The 20,497-nt window shown below is 41.2% G+C and overlaps 1 protein-coding gene across 2 annotated transcripts in view; it reads right to left on the bottom strand.

Annotated features, from left to right (window-relative positions):
* LOC118388649 (RNA-binding motif, single-stranded-interacting protein 2-like) overlaps positions 1–18,407 on the bottom strand; it is a 55,466-nt gene extending 37,059 nt beyond the window's left edge. The window contains exon 1 of one of the 2 annotated variants that reach the window (XM_035777924.2): positions 18,207–18,407. In XM_035777924.2, coding sequence (XP_035633817.1) covers positions 18,207–18,278 — 72 coding nt within the window. In that variant the 5' untranslated portion in view covers positions 18,279–18,407. The remainder of the gene's footprint in view (positions 1–18,206) is intronic. The other variant, XM_035777923.2, reaches the window with a different exon arrangement.
* Between the last annotated feature and the right edge of the window lie 2,090 nt (positions 18,408–20,497).

Genomic DNA, 20,497 nt, shown 5'->3' with positions numbered 1-20,497 from the left:
GGCTGCTTTTCCTTCACTCACCCCAAACCATATCAATTTGGTTGAGGTCGGGGGATTGTGGAGGCCAGGTCATTTGATGCAGCACTCCATCACTCTCCTTCTTAGTAAAATAGCCCTTGCACAGCCTGTAGGTGTGTTGAGTCATTGTCCTGTTGAAAAACAAAGCCCAAACAAGATGGGATGGCGTATCGCAGCTGAATGCTGTGGTAGCCGTGCTGGTTAAGTGTGGCAAGAATTATAAATAAATCACAGACAGTGTCACAGCAAACCACCCCCATACCATAACAACGCCTCCTCCATGCAGTTGGAACCAAGAATCTCCAATTTGGACTCCAGACCAAAGGACAAAATTCCACCGGTCTAATGTGCATTGCTTGTGTTTCTTGGCCTAAGCAAGTCTCTTCTTCTTATTGGTGTCCTTTAGTAGTGGTTTGTTTGCAGCAATATAAATTATAAGTGCATTTGTTTTACACTTTTTTAGTTACTACATGATTCTATATGTGTTATTTCATAGTTTTGATGTCTTCACTATTATTCTACAATGTAAAAAATAGTAAGAATAAACACAAACCCTTGAATGAGTAGGTGTTCTAAAACTTTGGCCGGTAGTGTATATTCACAGTATATGAATACAAAATGTGGGTACAGCAGTAGTTATATAGGATGAGACTTGACTAGAAAACAGTATATACTGTACATGCATTGCTTTCAGAAAGTTGTCGTTCAGGAGTAAAATGTTAATTAACAAGTCGCAAAATAAGTTGCATGGACTCAATAATAATAGTGTTTAACATGATTTTGGATTAACTTATTCATCGCTGTACCCCCCCACCCCCTCCCCAATTTGCAGATATAGAATATCCCTTTTCGTATGGTTAAGTTATTAACTACACTTTTGGTGGTGTATCAATACAAAGATACAGGCATCCTTCCAGTTGCCGGAAAGGAAGGAATTTCGTCATGAGGCCAATGGTGACTTTAAAATAGTTTAATGGCTGTGATAGGAGAAAACGAAGGATGGATCAACAACATTGTAGTTACTCCACAATACTAACTTAACTGACAGAGGGAAAAGAAGGAAGCTTGTACAGAATACAAATATTCTAAAACATGTATCCTGTTTGCAACAAGGCACTAAAGTAATTATGCAAATAATGTGGCAAAGCAATTCACTTTTTGTCCTGAATACAAAGTGTTGTGTTTAAGGCAAACCCAATAAAACACATAGTGTACCACTCTCCATATTTTGAAGCATTGGTATGGGTATGCTTGTAATCGTCAAGGACTGGGGAAGTTTTCAGGAAAAAAATGTATGGAATGGAGCTATGCACAGGCAAAATCCTAGAGGAAAACCTGGTTCGTTATGCTTTTTACCAGACACTGGGATATTAATTCACCTTTCAGCAGGTAAATAACCTCAAATACAAGGCCAAATCTACACGGGAGTTGCTTACCAAGAAGATAGTGAATATTCCTGAGAGGCTGAGTTACAGTTTTGACTTAAATCTAATAGAAAATTAATGGCAAGACCTGAAAATCGTTGTTTAGCAATGATCACCAACCAATTTGACAGAGCTTAAAACATCTCTAGGGTATGTGGGACGCTAGAGTCCCACCTGGCCAACATCCAGTGAGATTGCAGAGCGCCAAATTCAAATACAGAAATACTCATTGTAAAAATTCAGAAAAGATACAACTATTTTACATAGTGTAACGGCTCTCTTCTATCTCCTCCTCTGACGAAGAGGTAGAACACGGATCGGACCAAAATGCAGTGTGATGATGATTCATGATATTTTAATGAAGGAAAACTATACATACAGAAACTACAAAAATAACGAAATGAAATAAATGAAAACCGAAACAGCCCTATCTGGTTCAAACACAAAGACAGGAACAATCACCCATGAAACACTCACAGAATATGGCTGCCTAAATATGGTTCCCAATCAGAGACAACGATAATCACCTGACTCTGATTGAGAACCGCCTCAGGCAGCCATAGACTATGTAGACACCCCACAAAACTCCTAAGACAAAAACACACCACAATAACCCATGTCACACCCTGGCCTGACCAAATAAATAAAGAAAACACAAAATACTAAGACCAAGGCGTGACACATAGGTTTAAAGATGAACTTCTTGTGAATCCAACCACGGTGTCCGATTTCAAAAATGCTTTAAATGCTTTAAGCATACCTTACAATTATTTGAGAACATAGCCCAGCAGACAAATCATTACAAACAGTAACCAGCCAAGTAGAAGAGTTACACAAGTCAGAAATATAAATAAAATTAATCACTTACCTTTGATGATCTTCATATGGTTGCACTCAGAAGACATTCATTTATTCAATAAATATTCCCTTTGTTCGATAAAGTCTCTCTTTATATCCGAAAACCTCCATTTTGTTTGCGTGTTTTCTTCACTAATCCACAGGCTCAAACGCAGTCACAACAGCCAGACAAAAAAATCCAAATTGTATCCATAAAGTTCATAGAAACATGTCAAACGATGTTTATATTCAATCCTCAGGTTGTTTTTAGCCTAAATAATCGATAATAGTTCAGCCGGACAATAACGTCGTCAATATAAAAGATAAACAAGAAAGACACTCTCTCGGTCGTGCGCATGAAAAAGCTCTATGACATGGCAGGGTCCACTCATTCAGACTGCTCTTACTCCCTCAGCCTGAAACAATTTCTAAAGACTGTTGACATCTAGTGGAATGCATAGGAACTGCAATTTGAGTCCTAAGTCGATGGATACTGTAAAGGCATTGAATAGAAAACTTCAACAATAAAAAATTATACTCCTGAATGGATTTTTCTCAGGTTTTCACCTGCCAGATCAGTTCTGTTATACTCACAGACACTATTTTAACAGTTTTGGAAAGTGTAGAGTGTTTTCTATCCATATCTATTATATGCATATCCTATCTTCTGGGCCTGAGTGGAAGGCAGTTTAATTTGGGCACGCTTTTCATCCAAAATTCCAAATGTTGCCCCCTACCCTAGAGAAGTTAAAGAATTTAAAAAAAGACTATTTGACAAATGTTGCACAGGTGTGGAAATCTCTTAGAGACTTACCCAGAAAGACTCACAGCTGTAATCACTAACAAAGGTGCTTCTACAAAGTATTGACTCAGGGGTGTGAATACTTGCAGTATGTAAAATGAGATATTTCTGTATTTCATGTTCAATACATTTGCAAAAATGTCTAAAAACGTTTTTACTTTGTAATTATGGGGTATTGTCTGTAGATGGATGAGAAAAATATATCTGTAATCCATTTTGAATTCAGGCTGTAACACAACACAATGTTGAATAAGTCATGAGGTATGAATAGTTCCTGAAGGATCTGTATGAAGTGGGAAAAACAGTATGTAAACATTATTAAAGTGACCAGTGTTCAATGACTATGTACATAGGGAAGCAGTTTCTAAGGTGCAGGATGGACTACCAGTGACTAAAGTTCAAGGCAGGGTACTGGGCGGAGGCTGGCTTGTGGTGACAATTTATGTCTGATGGCCTGGAGATAGAGGCTGTTTTTCAGTCTCTCGGTCCCAGCTTTGGTGCACTTGTACTGTCTCTGCCTTCTTCATGGTATCACTTTGAACAGGATGTGGTTCCGGTGCCCGAGGTCCTTAATGATCTTCTTGGCGTTCCTGTGACACCGGTTGCAGTAGATATCCTGTGGGGCAGGCAGTGTGTCCCCAGGGATGCGTTGGGCTGACCGCACCTTCCTCTAGAGAGCCCTGCAGTTGCGGACTGTACAGTTGCCATACCAGGTGGTGATACAGTCTGACAGGATGCTCTCAATGGTGCATTTGTAGAAGTTCATGAGGGTTTTAGGGGCCAAGCCAAATTCCTTCAGCCTCCTGAGGTTGAAGAGGCGCTGTTGCGCCTACGTCACCAGACTGCCTGTGTGGATGGACCATTTCAGGTTGTTAGTGATGTGCACGCGGAGGAACTTGAAGCTTTTTACACTCTCCACAGCGGCCCTATTGATGTGGATGGAGGAGTGCTCCCTCTGCTATTTCCTAAAGTCCACGATCAGCTCCTTCATTTTGTTGACATTGAGGGAAAGGTTATTTTCCTGGCACCACTCTGCCAGGGTCCTCACCTCCACCCTGTAGGCTGTCTCGTCGTTGTTGGTAATCAAGCCTACCACTGTTGTGTCGTCTGCAAACTTGATGATTGAGTTGGAGATGTGTGTGCCCATGTAGTCATGGGTGAACAGTGCAGGTGTTTTTGCCTACCTTCAAAACCTGGGGTCGGCCCATCAGGATGTCCAGGACCTAGTTGCACAGGGCAGGGTCCAGACTAGAGGTTGACCGATTATTATTTTTCAATGCCGATACCGATACTGATTATTGGAGGACCAAAAAAAGCAGATACCGATTAATTGGCCGATTTGTATATATTTTTGTAATAATGACAATTACAACAATACTGAATTAACACTTTTATTTTAACTTAATATAATACATAAATAATATCTATTTAGTCTCAAATAAGTAATGAAACATGCTCAATTTGGTTTAAATAATGCAAAAACACAGTGTTGGAGAAGAAAGTAAAAGTGCAATATGTCCCATGTAAAAAAGCTAACGTTTAAGTTCCTTGCTCAGAACATGAGAACATATGAAAGCTGGTGGTTCAATATTCCCAGTTAAGAAGTTTTAGGTTGTACTTACTATTGGAATTATTAACGCGTTGACTATTTCTCTCTATACCATTTGTATTTCATATACCTTTGACTATTGGATGTTTTAATAGGCACTTTATTTTTGCCAGCCTAATCTCAGGAGTTGATAGTCTTGGAGTCATAAACAGAGCTGTGAATCAAGCATTGCTAAGAGCTGCTGGCAAACGTAGTAAAGTTTGAATGAATGCTTACAAGCCTGCTGCAGCCTACCACCGCTCAGTCAGACTGCTCTATCAAATATCAAATCATAGACTTAATTATAATTTAATAAACACAGAAATACGAGCCTTTGGTCATTAATATGGTCAAATCAGGAAATTATCATCTCGAAAACAAAACGTTTATTCTTTCAGTGAAATACGGAACCATTCCGTATTTCATAGAACGGGTGGCAAACCTGAGTCTAAATATTGCTGCTACATTGCACAACCTTCAATGTTATGTCATAATTATGTAAAATACTGGAAAATTAGTTCACAACGAGCCAGATGGCCCAAACTTTTGCATATCCCCCGAATGAGGCTGATTCGATGATAAATTAACAGGCACCGCATTGATTATATGCAACGCAGGACAAGCTAGTTAACCTAGTAATATCATCAACCATGTGTAGTTAACTAGTGACTTTGTGAAGATTGATAGTTTTTTATAAGATAAGTTTAATGCTAGCTAGCAACTTACCTTGGCTTCTTGCTGCACTCATGTAACAGGTGTTCTGCCTGCCACGCAGTTTCCTCGTGGAATGCAATGTAATCGGTCATAATCGTCATCCAAAAATGCAGATTACCGATTGTTATGAAAACTTGAAATCGGCCCTAATTAATCGGCCATGCTGATTAATCGGCCGGTCTCTAGTTCAGACCCAGGACCCCAAGCTTAGTGATGAGCTTGGAGGGCACTATGGTGTTGAAGGCTGAGCTATAGTCGATGAACAGCATTCTTACATAGGTATTCCTCTTGTCCAGATGGGATAGGGCAGTGTGCAGTGCAAAGGCAAATGTGATTGCGTCATCCGTGGATCTGTTGGGGCGATATGCAAACTATAGTGGCTCTAAGGTGGAGGTGATATGATCCTTAACTAGCCTCTCAAAGCACTTCAAGATGACAGAAGTCAGTGCTACAGGGCGATAGTCATTTAGTTCAGTTAACTTTGCTTTCTTGGGTACAGGAACAATGGTGGACATCTTGAAGCAAGTGGGGACAATAGACTGGATAGAGAGAGATTAAATATGTGTGTAAACACTCCAGCCAGCTGGTTGGCACATACTCTGAGGACGCGGCTAGGGATTCCATCTGGGCTGGCAGCCTTGCAAGGGTTAACACCCTTAAATGTCTTACTCACGTTGGCCACGGCCACGGAGAACAGGAGCTCACAGTCCTCGTGAGCGGCGGTGGTCACTGTGTTTTCCTCAAAGCGTGCGAAGAAGGTGTTTAGCTTCTCTGGGAGCAAGGCATCGATGTCAACAACATGGCTGGTTTTCCCTTTATAATCCATGATTGTCTGGAGTCCCTAAAACTTATGTCTCGTGTCTGAGCCGTTGAATTGTGACTCCACTTTGTCTCTTCGTTCTAATCGTCACAGTGGGAACAACGTCCATTATACACTTCCTGATTAACTCAATCACAGAGCCAGAGTATACGTCAATATTATTCTCAAGGGCAATCTGGAACATATCCCAAGATGTGTGATCAAAACAATGATAGATTCTGATTGGTCAGACCAAAGTTGAACAGTATTTACCATGGGTACTTCCTGTTTAAGTTTCTGCCTATAGGAAGGGAGGAGCAGAATGAAGGAGTGATCTGATTTGCTGAAGGGCTGGTGGGGGAGGGCATTGTAGCCATCCCGGAAGGGGGAGTAGCAATGGTCAAAAATTATTGATGAGCGAGTAGTGCAGGCGATGTGTTGATAGAACTTCAATAGCGTTTTCCATAGATTTGCTTTATTAAAGTCCCCAGCTACAATAAAAGCAGAGTCAGGATATGCGGTTTCCAGTTTGCACAAAGTCCAGTGAAGTTCCTTGAGATCTGTTGCGGTGTATAATTCCATTTCTTAAGACAACTGAAGCATTCCATTCACCTTCCCAATCGAACCGCCACGTGTCGTTTGACTAATGAAAAATAACAAATATTCTTCATCCTTGCCAGCCCCTCTGCAGTAGCCTATTCCAAGGTGTTTTGTAGAATACTGCCTATAGTATTGCTCTCCTATAGAGGCCCTCTCCTGTTCCCTGCTTGTCTCCTGAAGGGGTTCTAATTAGGCCAGGCTCAGTGGACGAACTGCACCAGGGGGACAATGGGTCAATTTGTCTACAGATCAGACTCCCCATGTTTAGGAATACCTCAGTGGGGGGGGGAGGTCGAGACACAGAGGGGCGAGTCAAGAGCAGGGGCCGAATCTCGCTAATTACACCTCATCCACAGGGACACAGTGTCCCCCTTTGTGTCCCCTGAACAAAAAAAAGGAGATAACCCCCCCATATGAGCTGCCACTGAACCCCCTGAAGCCCAGACGCAGGCTCATTTCTCCAGGTCCTCCAATGCTGATTCAGCCTGAAAAGATTCTCTGTATTTGCTCATGTTAGATGACATGTGGGCATGCCCTGGTCAAATTAAAACACAAGAGATGGGGGAGTTTTAATCTCCCCTTCACTCTCCCCCCTCTCTCTCTTTCCCTCACACACACACACACACACACACACACTATACAACCACAGAGCAGATTTGAAAATTCTGTGCAACTTTTGGTGTGCGTTTACTGTGATCATTGAGGCTGTACCCACTTTAAGTTACAATTATAACAGTGGCCAAGTAGGCTACTGTGGCTATTTGTTCATGATGTGACCTATCAGAGTGGACTAACATCAAAAACAATGGGAGAAGATGCATCCCATAATATTTTAACATGGAAATAGCTGTTCTATCATTCAGCCAACAGTAGCAGCCAATGTGTGGTGTTCAACAGAGGCCTACATTTCATGAGACTTTTGAAAAAAAAAACATGCATGGCTTGACATGAACCTGTTTATCAACTTGTCCTTCAGATAAGGAGGTGACCGAAAATATTGCGTTGTTTGATGCAAGAAACCACTTTACAAAATAAAATTCATTATTATCCCATAACATTATTACCGAGAATCAGACAAATTGTGCTAACCTCTGCCTAATGGCTACTTAGCTTACCTTTAAGACATAAAAAAGCTGTTAACCTGACTCGTTTTTCAAAGATGGCTAGAAATGCATATGTTTTGTGCTCTCGGAGGAAGAAACCACTCCCCCCATTGCTGACTAGAAATTAGCTATAACTGGGATAATAACTCACTTAATAGCAAAGAATATGAACAAATGTGCACACTGGCTACATGCAGCTCTCGCTTTGATCTCAAAACAGGCACAGCTCATGACCACTCATACTGTGTACACAGTCCTGTTCAAAGTGAATGGCACATATCCATATATGGCAATGGTATATTTGCATATAGGGAGACTGCAGCTCTGATTGGTTATGGCGCACCAGTTTGGTAGAGTATGGGTCGTGCCTGTCAATGTAATAGAATCCTACTCCAATGCACGCTGCCTACAAGAAAATCTCTTGCATAGTTTGTTTTGTTTCGATATGTTGCAATCAGTATATTGCGTTGATTCGATCACAATTCTCACTGTAGAGGGAAACTAAAGGGGAAAACGAAAGGGGAACTAGAAAGTCGAGTGAAGTTCAATCTCGTGCTTCTCTACGCAAGCTGATATTTCTTCTGTGCAGCAGTCCCAGCACGCATGCAGCTTAGAGGGAACATTGCACACTACACCACACACACCAGTGCACCCACTTGGTGTTAACGGTGTGCAGTCATTTTCCAGCGAATACCTTTCTCACTCTTTTTTTGTAATGAACACATGAATACTGATCATTATATATTCGTAACTCTAGAAATGAATGTCGGTGCGTTTGTGTGTGTCCTATGTAGAATAGAAAACCTGCAGGAATGGTGTGCCCACATCTTTATAGGAACATGATTTCTACAGTAACCTTTAACTAGGGCTACACACACAGTTGCTGTGGACGATAAAAGCAATCTAATTGCTCTCCATTTCCCAAAATGAGGGATTATGACCACAGCAAGTATGTGTGATGTTGAGTAGACTGGAGCTGCTTCCGTCACACCAAACCTAGTGGCTACAGAGCCTGTAATTCCATCATACCAAACTTAGTGGCCACAGAGCCTGTAATTCCATCATACCAAACCTAGTGGCTAAATAGCCTGTAGCTTTCTGCTTGTAATGAACTCATTCACAAAGGTACTTGTTACATTCACACAGTCTAGCTTGGCTATCTTTGTCTGTAGGGAAGTGGGTCTGGGTTTCCAATCTGTCTCTCTGACCATGCAGCCACCTCAGACTAACTCATAATAGTAACTTTATCCTGTGACCACTCTCGTTTCCAGGGCACACACTCGATTTAAAAAAATATATATATTTGACCTTTATTTAACCAGGCAAGTCAGTTAAGAACACATTCTTATTTTCAATGACGGCCTGGGAACAGTGGGTTAACTGCCTGTTAAGATTTGTACCTTGTCAGCTCGGGGGTTTGAACTCGCAACCTTCTGGTTACTAGTCCAACGCTCTAACCACTAGGCTACGCTGCCGCCCCAGGATAACACTAAAACCTCAACTCGTTTTCCTTCAGCAGTCCCTCTGCTACCAACCTGACAAGTTCCACTCAGACTAGGCTACCCAATCTGCATTACACTGAAATGCTTACCGTTTCCCTGTCCATATATCAGACAAACTTTAATATATTCCCCACTTCCTCCATGATGGGCAGAAGAATGGCCTGGGATAGAAGACACTGCTGTTCACTGACCATTTTATAGGCCACACTGTTGTTTAATAGTTTCAGGAAATCTGAGCGCACAAACCCATTCTCCCTTCTTGCTTGCTCTCTGTCTTGCTCTCTGTTTCTATCTTCTTCTTCCTGTTGGGCTTGTCTGTTTTATAGCTGGTTTCCTGTATCCTATAGCTGGAACATTTGTTCCCACCGCCAAAAGGAGAGGACGGTGACATACAAATCTGTGAACTGTCTGGGCTCTTTCAGAGCCAAGAAAATAGCCCACAGTTGAGTACATTTAGACTAAAGACTTGTCGTAAAATGCTTAATGTTTTTGCAACATTAAACCCAATGTGTCAATTTGATATTAAAACTACAGTAGATCATTCAACATTTGAATCTATGTATAACGTATCTGATAACGAAATCCATCTATTCCACAACTGCACTCTCAGATCCACCAAATAGTTACCTTTCCTTATCCTGTTCTCCAGCCAACACGGTACGACCACAAAGCAATAGGCTTGGTTTCTTACAGTAAAATAAAGTCATTATTCTCGGGCCTTGGCCTCAGGTGACTGGCAAACGTTACTCTGAACATAGGCTGAACGTTCCGGTGCTGTGGGTTATAGTTGGCAGGCCGATAGAGCACACAGAGGCAGACAGGACATCCCTTTATTTTCGCTCCTGATCAGTCATTTTCATCAGCCAGACAGCCACTCTGCATTCCTACCAGGTGACAAAGGACAAACAGCCCCCCACACTTCTCCCCCTAGTACCCTCTCTCGCTCTCTCCTACTGTTCTTGCCTTCCTCTCTCTCTCCCTTGCATCCCTCTTCCATGCCCTTTTCTCTCTCTAACTCTTTCATCCTTTTCTTTGTCTTTCTTGCTCACATTCAGGCGTAATGTTCGTGTCAGTACCTGGCATCACTGCAGTGCTTGGCATCATATTTCAGACAGCTGTGCTTTCTCCAAGGACTCTCCCTCCCTCTGTTTCTCTCTCTCTCTCTCTCTCTCTCTCTCTCCCCCTGTTTGTCGCTCTCTATACCTGCTCACCTTGTACTACTCATGTGGTTGGCAATGGAGGGAGAGACCACAAACGTCTGATGCATTAAACAATGACAGGGACTTAGATAAACATACAGCTGGAGCTGGGCCCATCGGCTGCAAGGTTGGGCATCAGATTGGTATGTCATATGATATGCTTAGCTGATATGGTAAACACCTATCCAGGCGTTGTCAGATCTGGCAGGCGTCTGCAATGCAGTCAGCCTGGAATGAAGCCACTGACTGCAACTATCCCACCTATCCACTACACCAGCCCAGCTTAAAATGCATAAATGTGTAGTGTCTGATAATACATCCCCCTGGTAGTTGATGTTGCTGAAAAGAACAATGTGTCCATGTTTGAGAAGGCCTCTTTGATATTCCCCAGGGGACAAAAGGTTTGTGCATGTTTCTATACGGGACTTAAAAGCCCAGACGTATTTTAACTGGCTCTTATACAGAGTATTATCCATGACATAGTCTACAAAGGAGACAATACAAAGGAGACAATATAACAATGGCCAGATATACCAAGTCTGTAACAAAGCACAGACACCCAACAGAAGACTTACTGGTAGAGATACTAAATATAGAGTTGAAGTCAGAAGTTTACATATACTTAGGTTGGAGTCATTAAAACTCGTTTTTCAACCACTCCACAAATTTCTTGTTAACAAACTATAGTTTTGGCAAGTTGGTTAGGACATCTATTTTGTGCATGACACAAGTCATTTTTCCAACAATTGTTTACAGAAAGATTATTTCACTTATAATACACTGTATCACAATTCCAGTTGGTCAGATGTTTACATACACTAAGTTGGCTGTGCCTTTAAACTGCATGGAAAACTCCATAAAATGATGTCATGGCTTTAGCAGCTTCTGATAGGCTAACTGATTTAATTTGAGTCAATTGGAGGTGTACCTGTGGATGTATTGCAAGGCCTGCCAACAAACTCAGTGCCTCTTTGCTTGACATCATGGGAAAATCAAAAGAAATTAACCAAGATCTCAGAAAAAAAATTGTAGACCTCCACAAGTCCAAACGCCAGACGGTACCATTTTCATCTGTACAAACAATAGTATGCAAGTTTAAACACCATGGGACCACTCAGCCGTCATACCGCTCAAGAAGGAGACGCATTATGTCTCCTAGAGATTAACGCACTTTGGTGAGAAAAGTGCAAATCAATCCCAGAAGAACAGCAAAGGACCTTGTGAAGATGCTGGAGGAAACCGGTACAAAAGTATCTATATCCACAGTAAAACGAGTCCTATATCGACATAACCTGAAAGGCCGCTCAGCAAGGAAGAATCCACTGCTCCAAAACCACCATAAAAAAGCCAGACTACGGTTTGCAACTGCACATGGGGACAAAGATCATACTTTTTGGAGAAATGTCCTCTGGTCTGATGAAACAACAATAGAACTGTTTGGCCATTATGACCATCGTTATGTTTCGAAGAACACCATCCCAACCGTGAAGCACGGGGGGTGGCAGCATCATGTTGTGGGGGTGTTTTGCTGCAGGAGGGACTGGTGCACTTCACAAAATAGGTGGCATCATGAGGCAGGAAAATTATGTGGATATATTGAAGCAACATCTCAGACATCAGTCAGGAAGTTAAAGCTTGGTCGCAAATGGGTCTTCCAAATGGAGAATGGCCCCAAGCATACTTCCAAAGTTGTGGCAAAATGGCCTAAGGAGAGCAAAATCAAGGTATGGGAGTGGCCATCACAAAGCCCTGACCTCAATCCTATAGAGAATTTGTGGGCAGAACTGAAAACTGAAAAAACTGAGAACTGAAAAAGCGTGTGCGATCAAGGAGGCCTACACACCTGACTCAGTTACACCAGCTCTGTCAGGAGGAATGGGCCAAAATTCACCCAACTTATTGTGGGAAACTTGTGAAAGGCTAGCCGAAATGTTTGACCCAAGTTAAACAATTTAAAGGCAATGCTACCAAATACTAATTGAGTGTATGTAAACTTCTGACCCACTGGGAATGTGATGAAAGAAATAAAAGCTGAAATAAATCATTCTCCTAACTGACCTAAGAGAGGGAATGTTTACTAGGAATACATGTCAGGAATTGTGAACAACTGAGTTTAAATGTATTTGGGGGGGGGGTCTACTCTGAAATATGGAATTGTTAAAGGATGGTCATACTATGGATCTTTTAGCTATTTGATTTTGAATTTTAGGACCGCTTTAGGTATAATATATATATATATATATATTTGTAAAATATTGAATTTGGCCTTTACTACTATAGCTCAGAGAAACGCATTGAATAACACATTCATAAATGGAAAATACATTTTAAAAAGGTACATAATAAGAAACAAGGTTTTGAAGTGTGTGTCCTATATGTAGGATATGAAAGCTCAGAAAACTTTTTTTTGTACACATATTTAACCCATTTTGGGGGTAGGCATAAAACTCCTTTCATATATTTTTTTAACCCGGTAATTTTTTTTAAGTGTCCCATGACACTTCTGGGCGCCATAGAGCAAAACGGAGAACAGCATGTGTTTTTGAGAACACCCCCTTTCCATAGCATGGTCATAATAGGTTAAACCATTCGGACACTACAGACATTTCGTTAGAAGACCAATTTTCAGGATGTCTCATGGTCTGACATACCGCTCTAGCTCTGTCACCTTTCACCGCAGATGCGGAAGTGCGACATAGGCAGATATGGTGGATATGGTGGATATTGAGATGCATCCAAAGCAAAAACACAGGTATCTCTAGTTTAGACTGACGGATTTTGATGTAGATTATGTTATTTTGTTACTTAGATAGACGTACCGGCGCGTCAATCGACTCTAGATGGGGTTTCCACTAGATAACACAGCCACAAAGTCAAAATGGACAAAAATACATTTATTTTTGGCATTCATTTAAGGTTAGAATTAGGCATTAGGTTAGATTTGTGGTTAAGGTTAGGGTAAATGTTAGGGTTAGGTTTAAAATCTGATTTTAACATACATTTTTAGAAATGAAATGGCGATGTTGAACCATAATTATGACTTTGTGGCTGTGTTAACTAGTGACGACCGATTTCATGGAGAAGACATGTTATTTCTCGATTTGAATTTCATACCTTTTCTAAAAAAAATGACATACTGAAATGGTCTATTCGTGAGAAGATTGAATTTACTAAGCTTAAATATATTTTCTTAAGTTGGTTAGGCGGCTACATTCGATAAAATTCTATGTGCATGCAGTAAAATAAAATACATTTATGGATGAAGGCAAGCCTGGTCATGACAAGATACACAACTTGGTGAGCATGTCAGACATCTTCTGAGCCTTTCAGACATACAAACAAACACCCATTGTTGTGTGGCACATATTTTTTTAGATTCAAAAAATTCCATAGCTGTCATCTACCCTACTCAGATCTCTCAGCACCAAAGAAAGGAACATGAAAGCCAAAAGAGTGCTGAAAGTAAGCTCCCTGGTTTACATTAGGGCTAGCATCCTACAATGTTGGTGATATTTCAAAGGTTTTTGGGGGTTGAAAGTGAAAGTATGAAATGGTTTAACTCAAAGGAAAGGCATGTAGGGCCTCACTTCCACCAGGCCTCCTCAGGGGATCTTACAGTGAATAGCCTTTTTGTGGAACACTCACAGATCTTTCCCTCATAAACAGGTACTTGTTGTGGTCGCTTAAGTTTATTTTCATGTTGCATTTTAATACTTAGTCATAAGTATTAAAGAGAGAGACTGCTGTATGTTATTGCCATTCAGTAACATTTTTCCATCTTTATAAATTGAAGGGTATCCTCTTACAAAGACAAGGCACCATGCCTTTTGTATAATTTATTTTATCATGGGTTTTAGCACTAAACACCAGCATATATTAACACTCAATAAAACAATGATAGACTTTGCAAATGATACCTGCCATTCAATCATCATTCATTCACATGAATTGAGTTCTAAAATTGATTGCAAAAAAAACAAATGTGCACATACAAAAGAGCACAATACTGTATAGAAACATTCAGTCTTTGGTTTGGATTAACCTGCCTCCTCGTTTTATATTTTCTACCAGGAAATTCAGGAAAGGAGAAAAACGGAGATAGTGGGGCAGGCAGAGGAGGGTGAGCAGGTGACTCTGGAGGCACCACAGTAACCAAACCCCTGGTGCCATCTGGTTGCTAATCACCTCCCACACACAAAGGGCTCTTTTTTCAGCCCTCAGCTCAGCACGCTGTATATTTTGTGTTCTGTCTCTTATTTACTGCTGCCAGCCGCTCAGGTATACGGAAACGCTTGACAGAAGGAGACGAGGGGGAGAGAGAGAGGGAGAGGGAGAGAGAGAGAGGGAGAGGGAGAGGGAGAAGGATGGAGGGAGAGAGAAAGACAGAGGGAGAGAGAGCGAGAGGGAGAGAGAGCGAGAGTGAGGGAGAGGGAGAGGGAGGGAGGGAGAGAGAGAGGGAGGGAGAGAGAAAGACAGAGGGAGAGAGAAAGAGAGAGCGAGAGTGGGGGAGAGCGAGAGAGACAGAGATGGTGGGAGAATGAGTTTGGGAGAGAGACAAGTTGATGGGGAAAGACAGAGAAACAGAGAGGGGGAGAGAGATATTCGAGGAATCTCTCCACACATCTTTGTGCATATGACATCTTAGTGGACTCCACCACACAGACCAATTTCTAAACATAAACAAAAACAGGATTAGCGTAGATATTTGACCGTTGCATGCAATGCACCAACATGCTGGCTATCTCCCTTCCCTTTAATGTAGAAATATTGGTATTACTGAAATACAGAGGTAACAGCAACTTGTTTAAATCTGTCTTTGCTGAGAATATGTAAAATTGTAACTCAAAAAGTCTATCCTTTGGAAAGAAACCTTTTCATTTTTTCTCTCTCTCTCTCGATATCAATAAACATTAGTTCACAGCGGTAGCTTAAGCTACTCAATCATCAAACCTTAACCTTATGAACCAGAACTCAAACTGTCACTGAAGAAATAGTATGCTTGTTGTCGTCATTACATTTAAGCTCTCAATAAATGAATCATAATATATTTGATATACACTGTTTCATATGGACTGTGACTGTTATGTCCTTACTCATAAGCCCTACAGTGTAACACAGGCTACTTAGAATACTATAGTATATACACTGAGTGTACAAAACATTAAGAACACCTGGTCTTTCCATGACATAGACTGATCAGGTGGATAAAGGTGAAAGCTAGGATCCCTTATTGATGTCACTTGTTAAATCCACTTCAAATCAGTGCAGATGAAGGGGAGGAGACCGTTTAAAGAATGAATTTCAAGCATTGACACAATTGAGACATGGAATGCGTGTGCCATTCAGAGGGTGAATGGGCAAGACAAAATATTGACATGCCTTTGAACAGGGTATGATAGTATTAGGAAGGTGTTCTTAATTTTTTATACACTCTGTGCAGGTTGATCGTCTTCTTAGGAGTGCACATTTCTATGGAGCATTCGTAATGTTTATCCCTAAGGAGTCAGTTGAGTTTCATGGAGTGACATCATGCCAGAATGATGGCAGTAAAGTCAAGAATACAGGGGAAATCAGGCCAAAGCTTGTGAAACAGGAACACATCCTCTTCCTTTGATTCAACCAGTCACATTATACATTTTGTAACATATCTCATCAAGGAAAACAGAGGAAATAGAGTACACTGATATCACCCATTGGAAGAAGCGGAATTTGAGAAAGAAAAGTCACTTTGGGAAATCACCTATAGAAACAAAGTCCTAGAACTCTAACCGGCTAATGATTTTACTCCTGGAACCTGATTCCCCTAGTTTCCCCCAATCCCTTAATCACAATAATCTTACCCCAGTAATACAATAATAAAATTAGGCCAATTGTATGATAACTGAAGATGTCCGTTGTTTCAGGTTCAATTCAGTGATGTAGCAGACATGATTGTCTAGACATGATAGATGTAGTAATATGTCACAACAAGACAATGTACTTCTAAAATTAGCATCGTCACAGATTGGTGTAGGTCTGTGGTATTCATTTGGTCCTGTATCTCTCGCCCTCTTTCTCGCTCTCTCTTTCTCACTCTCTGTCTATCTCTCCCTCTCTGATGCAACAGAGAAAAGGACCACACCCTCCTCCTCCTTCAAGCAATACAAATGACATCAGGCTCTTGTAGAGGAAAGGTAAACACAAGCAGCCACAGGCAGGCCTGCACAACAGGACCGAGGCTTTGAAAGGATAGCAAACACTATTCAAAGGCCTCTTTGGCAGGCAAGCAACATAATAAAAGACAGGCCACATTTTACATGCAAATATATTCATATAAAAGCATTGTTTCAACAATGTGAGTTTTTCCTGTTGTGTAAATGCATCCAATAGCCACCTAACCAACACTGAAATGTGCCGAATTTGAAAGGCTGATGAGATATATCTTCATTTCGTATATAGTCATTTAAGTTGATGACAGTTAAGTAAAACACCTTAGTTCAAATGTAACGTTCTAGCCTATGTTCATATTCCTGAGAGAAACTGAAATGCTGTTAATTATGGTAACCTCACTTCATCAGAACAACTATGAAAACACGATTGCATTTCTCTTTGTGGCAAAACTATTATGGCTACAGCATAACTGATCAAATATGTCAGGTGTTGCATTAATAGATACCAATAGCTTTGGCTTTGATCTTGTATTGTGAACTCAACATTAATGCAACAGAAAATCGAATAATCTTAATCAATATAATAACAAAATATATGGTGTAATAACATTGTAAAATATCGTTAATAGTAAGGCCATAAAAACAATTTAAACCAAAAAGAAGTATTATTACTGTTACATAAGCGGTAGGCTACATTGAGATGTGTTATATTACAATGTTTAATAATGTCCAATCCCCGACGTTAATTGTAACGTTTCAGTTGCAGATTGATTGTTGCTGGCTACAACATTACAGTATTTTGAATGTAACTGTTATTTTTTGTTATTCATAATTTGGGGAAAGTAGGTATCGTCACAATGGTGGGTTCTTTCAAGGGGTGGGGCATCTTTGCCTTAAAAAAAAAAAAAACTTTGCCAAACTTACGCGGCTGCGTAGACAATGGATACTTGATTTGACACTTGATATCACTGTTCATTGTTCACCATCCCGAAAAGGAGACTGAAATCAATTAAGGCTACATTGAATAACACATTCCCTGTCTCCCTCATCTGCACCCCACCCCCACCTTTTCGGATTCACATTTACGCACAGACGTACACTGACCCAATACTGTACAGTTGCCCATAAAAGTTTGTATCCATTATTGACTTTTTCTAATGACTGAACAGAAGTATATGGTTCGTGTATTGCTCTCTACGGTTGAATTCCCAAATCGTGAATAAAAACTAAATATATAGGCTGCATCGATGCCCGGACCACCGAATAGCAGTTTTTACACATACCACAGTGGGGGTGCAGAATAGTGAGCAGCAATTTTCTCCACGGACAACGAAGTTGGTTTGGTACGATTCGCTTTTCAAGGACACTGCAGATTGCTGTCACGCACTACACAGATTTCTGTCGCCACTGACACGGGCGTGTTGTCCCACTGGTTAACCGGGAGCGCACAAAAAAACAGAAAAGGGTTTACCTTTTTGCCGTTTCTGCTGTTATAGCCGTTGTATGGATTGATTCCTGTCCTTGGCGGTACGGAGAGCAGCATTTTTCTCGGCGCTATGTATGGAGCGGCGAGTACAGCCCAGGCTGCCAAGTGACGTCAGCAGCTCGGGAAGTTAAGCTTGGAATCAGGGGAAGCGATCCGAGCCCCGCTGCCGCCAGTGCTGCTGCTCGCGGCCAAGCGCTGCGCTTTCACGCGTCTGGGTCCTAGCGCGCCAAAAACCAACCGTGCCGATGGAACGGTTTCTGATAGCCAAACATAAAGACTGTATTGGCAATAGGTTGTCAAAGTTCTGCTATGTCAAATCTTATCTAAAACGAATCAACAATGTCCCAGAGCGCAAAGTATTTGATCCTTCACTGAAATTGTGCACCACAGAAATATGGATACTTGTGAGATTTGATCCATTTTATGTCATTGTTTATTAAGGTCTAAAACAGGCAGAAATCCACTTAAAATATCAATGTGTTGCAATTCGAATAATTAGCTTTAAAAGTCTCACTAAATCTCTCTTTGATATGTCACCTATTATGGAATTGATATTCAAAGAAGCTACCATTAGAAAACAAAATAGACATTTCATCTTGTTTTTCATTTATCTGAAAAGCAATTATTCCTTCAAGAGTTTTCATAATCCTCCAGCATGTTGCATCCCTATCCCCTTACCCTGGAGAATGCATCCCGCTCCTATGGAGTAGCACAGCGCTTTGTGGACATGACCCTATTCCTAATTTTCCTTCATGGAAATGTTTTTTCTCTTCATGACGTTTTGCACAAATGTGTTAGGTGAGAGACAGTTATGAGAGATCATCCTCAAACTATTCCAGAATTAAGTGGTGTGTGTGTGGTGGGTGTCTGTCTGTCTGTCTGTCTGTGTGTGTGTGTGTGTGTGTGTGTGTGTGTGTGTGTGTGTGTGTGTACAACATTGTATACTAGTTGAATACTTTACAATCATCTGTGAGATTGCTTGTGTGCTGCAACTGGATGTGCATGAGTTTGCATGTGTTTGTTTGAGTGCATACCTAGCCTATAGTGTGTGTTTTAGAGAGAGTGTGTCACTGTTAAATGTGTCTCAGGATTTAGGCTAAGTCATGTCTGTCTGTCCGACGGCTGTTGGGTTGGAGCATTCCACTGACTAGCTGCAGACGGGGGACAGATAACACAAGTGACATTGTTGCACTCAGCAGTACCCCGCTCTGATGACGCTCACATTGTTTGGACATCAACAGGCCCGTCGCTAAGCAACCCAAGCCCCTTCCACCCTGAGTGTTCTGACTTTTAAATCCCCACTGATTACCTCTGTGGTGCCCAAGTATTGCATGTGTGTGTTTGTATAGTATATGCGGGTATGTGCGAAATATGTATGTACGAAAGTGTGTGCACACATGAGAGAGAAACGTGTGTCATTTGTGTGTGTGTATGTGGCAGTAATCCCTTCTGTTTTGTGACTCCCCCTAAACCTAAACACTGTTTAGCCTCAGCACTCTTCTGGGTCTCACCAGTCAGGACAGGGACATTGAAGTAGTTTCTAAGTCTTGATCAGGGTCAAACCAGTAACATATATAATCAATACCATATCTGATGCTCCAACAACAGCCTACTTAGTTAGAGTAGTTATTTATTATTTTTTGAACATACTCCTTTACACACGTAGAAAGGGATTATTTTTGAATAATTTTTCACTTGATCAATTCTGAAGACACTTGATCAATTCTCCACCTCCTTGCATGGGGAGAACCCACTATCCCCCATACATCTACACACCCAGCTCAAAACAACACTTTTGTGGAATAAACAGTGCACCAACATCAAAGTGGGGTGGAAGTGGGAGGAAGGGGAGGGATGGTGTGTGTCCCATTGATGTGAATGGCAGTAGTAAATAGTTCCGGGGGTTCATGCGTGTCTGTGTGAGGAAATTAGTTAGGGGGTTGAGTCATTGAGACTGTCAGCGTCGGGTTGAAGGTCAAAATGTACACAGAGCAGGAGGAGAAAGAGCAGAGAAGCAGTCAGAACACAGGTGCCTTGGAGAGGGAGAGAGAGAGAGCACATTTTAATTAAGCAACAATGGAGTCTATTTAAACAGACATGCACACATTCGTTGGTTTTACTGTGCAAGTGATGACCCAAAAATGTATTCTCATTTAAAATCAGGATACTCTAACCTTAAACCTAACCCCAAGTCCTAACCTTAATTCTAAACCTAAAAATGTAAACCCTAAGCCAAAATAGCATTTTTCCTTTTGGGTACTGGCAAAATGTCTCCA

The sequence above is a fragment of the Oncorhynchus keta genome, chromosome 10 (genome assembly GCF_023373465.1).
Source record: "Oncorhynchus keta strain PuntledgeMale-10-30-2019 chromosome 10, Oket_V2, whole genome shotgun sequence".
In the NCBI taxonomy this organism is placed as follows: Eukaryota; Metazoa; Chordata; class Actinopteri; order Salmoniformes; family Salmonidae; genus Oncorhynchus; species Oncorhynchus keta.
Note: the sequence above shows the minus strand (reverse complement) of the source record. Positions and strands in the feature narration are given on the sequence as shown.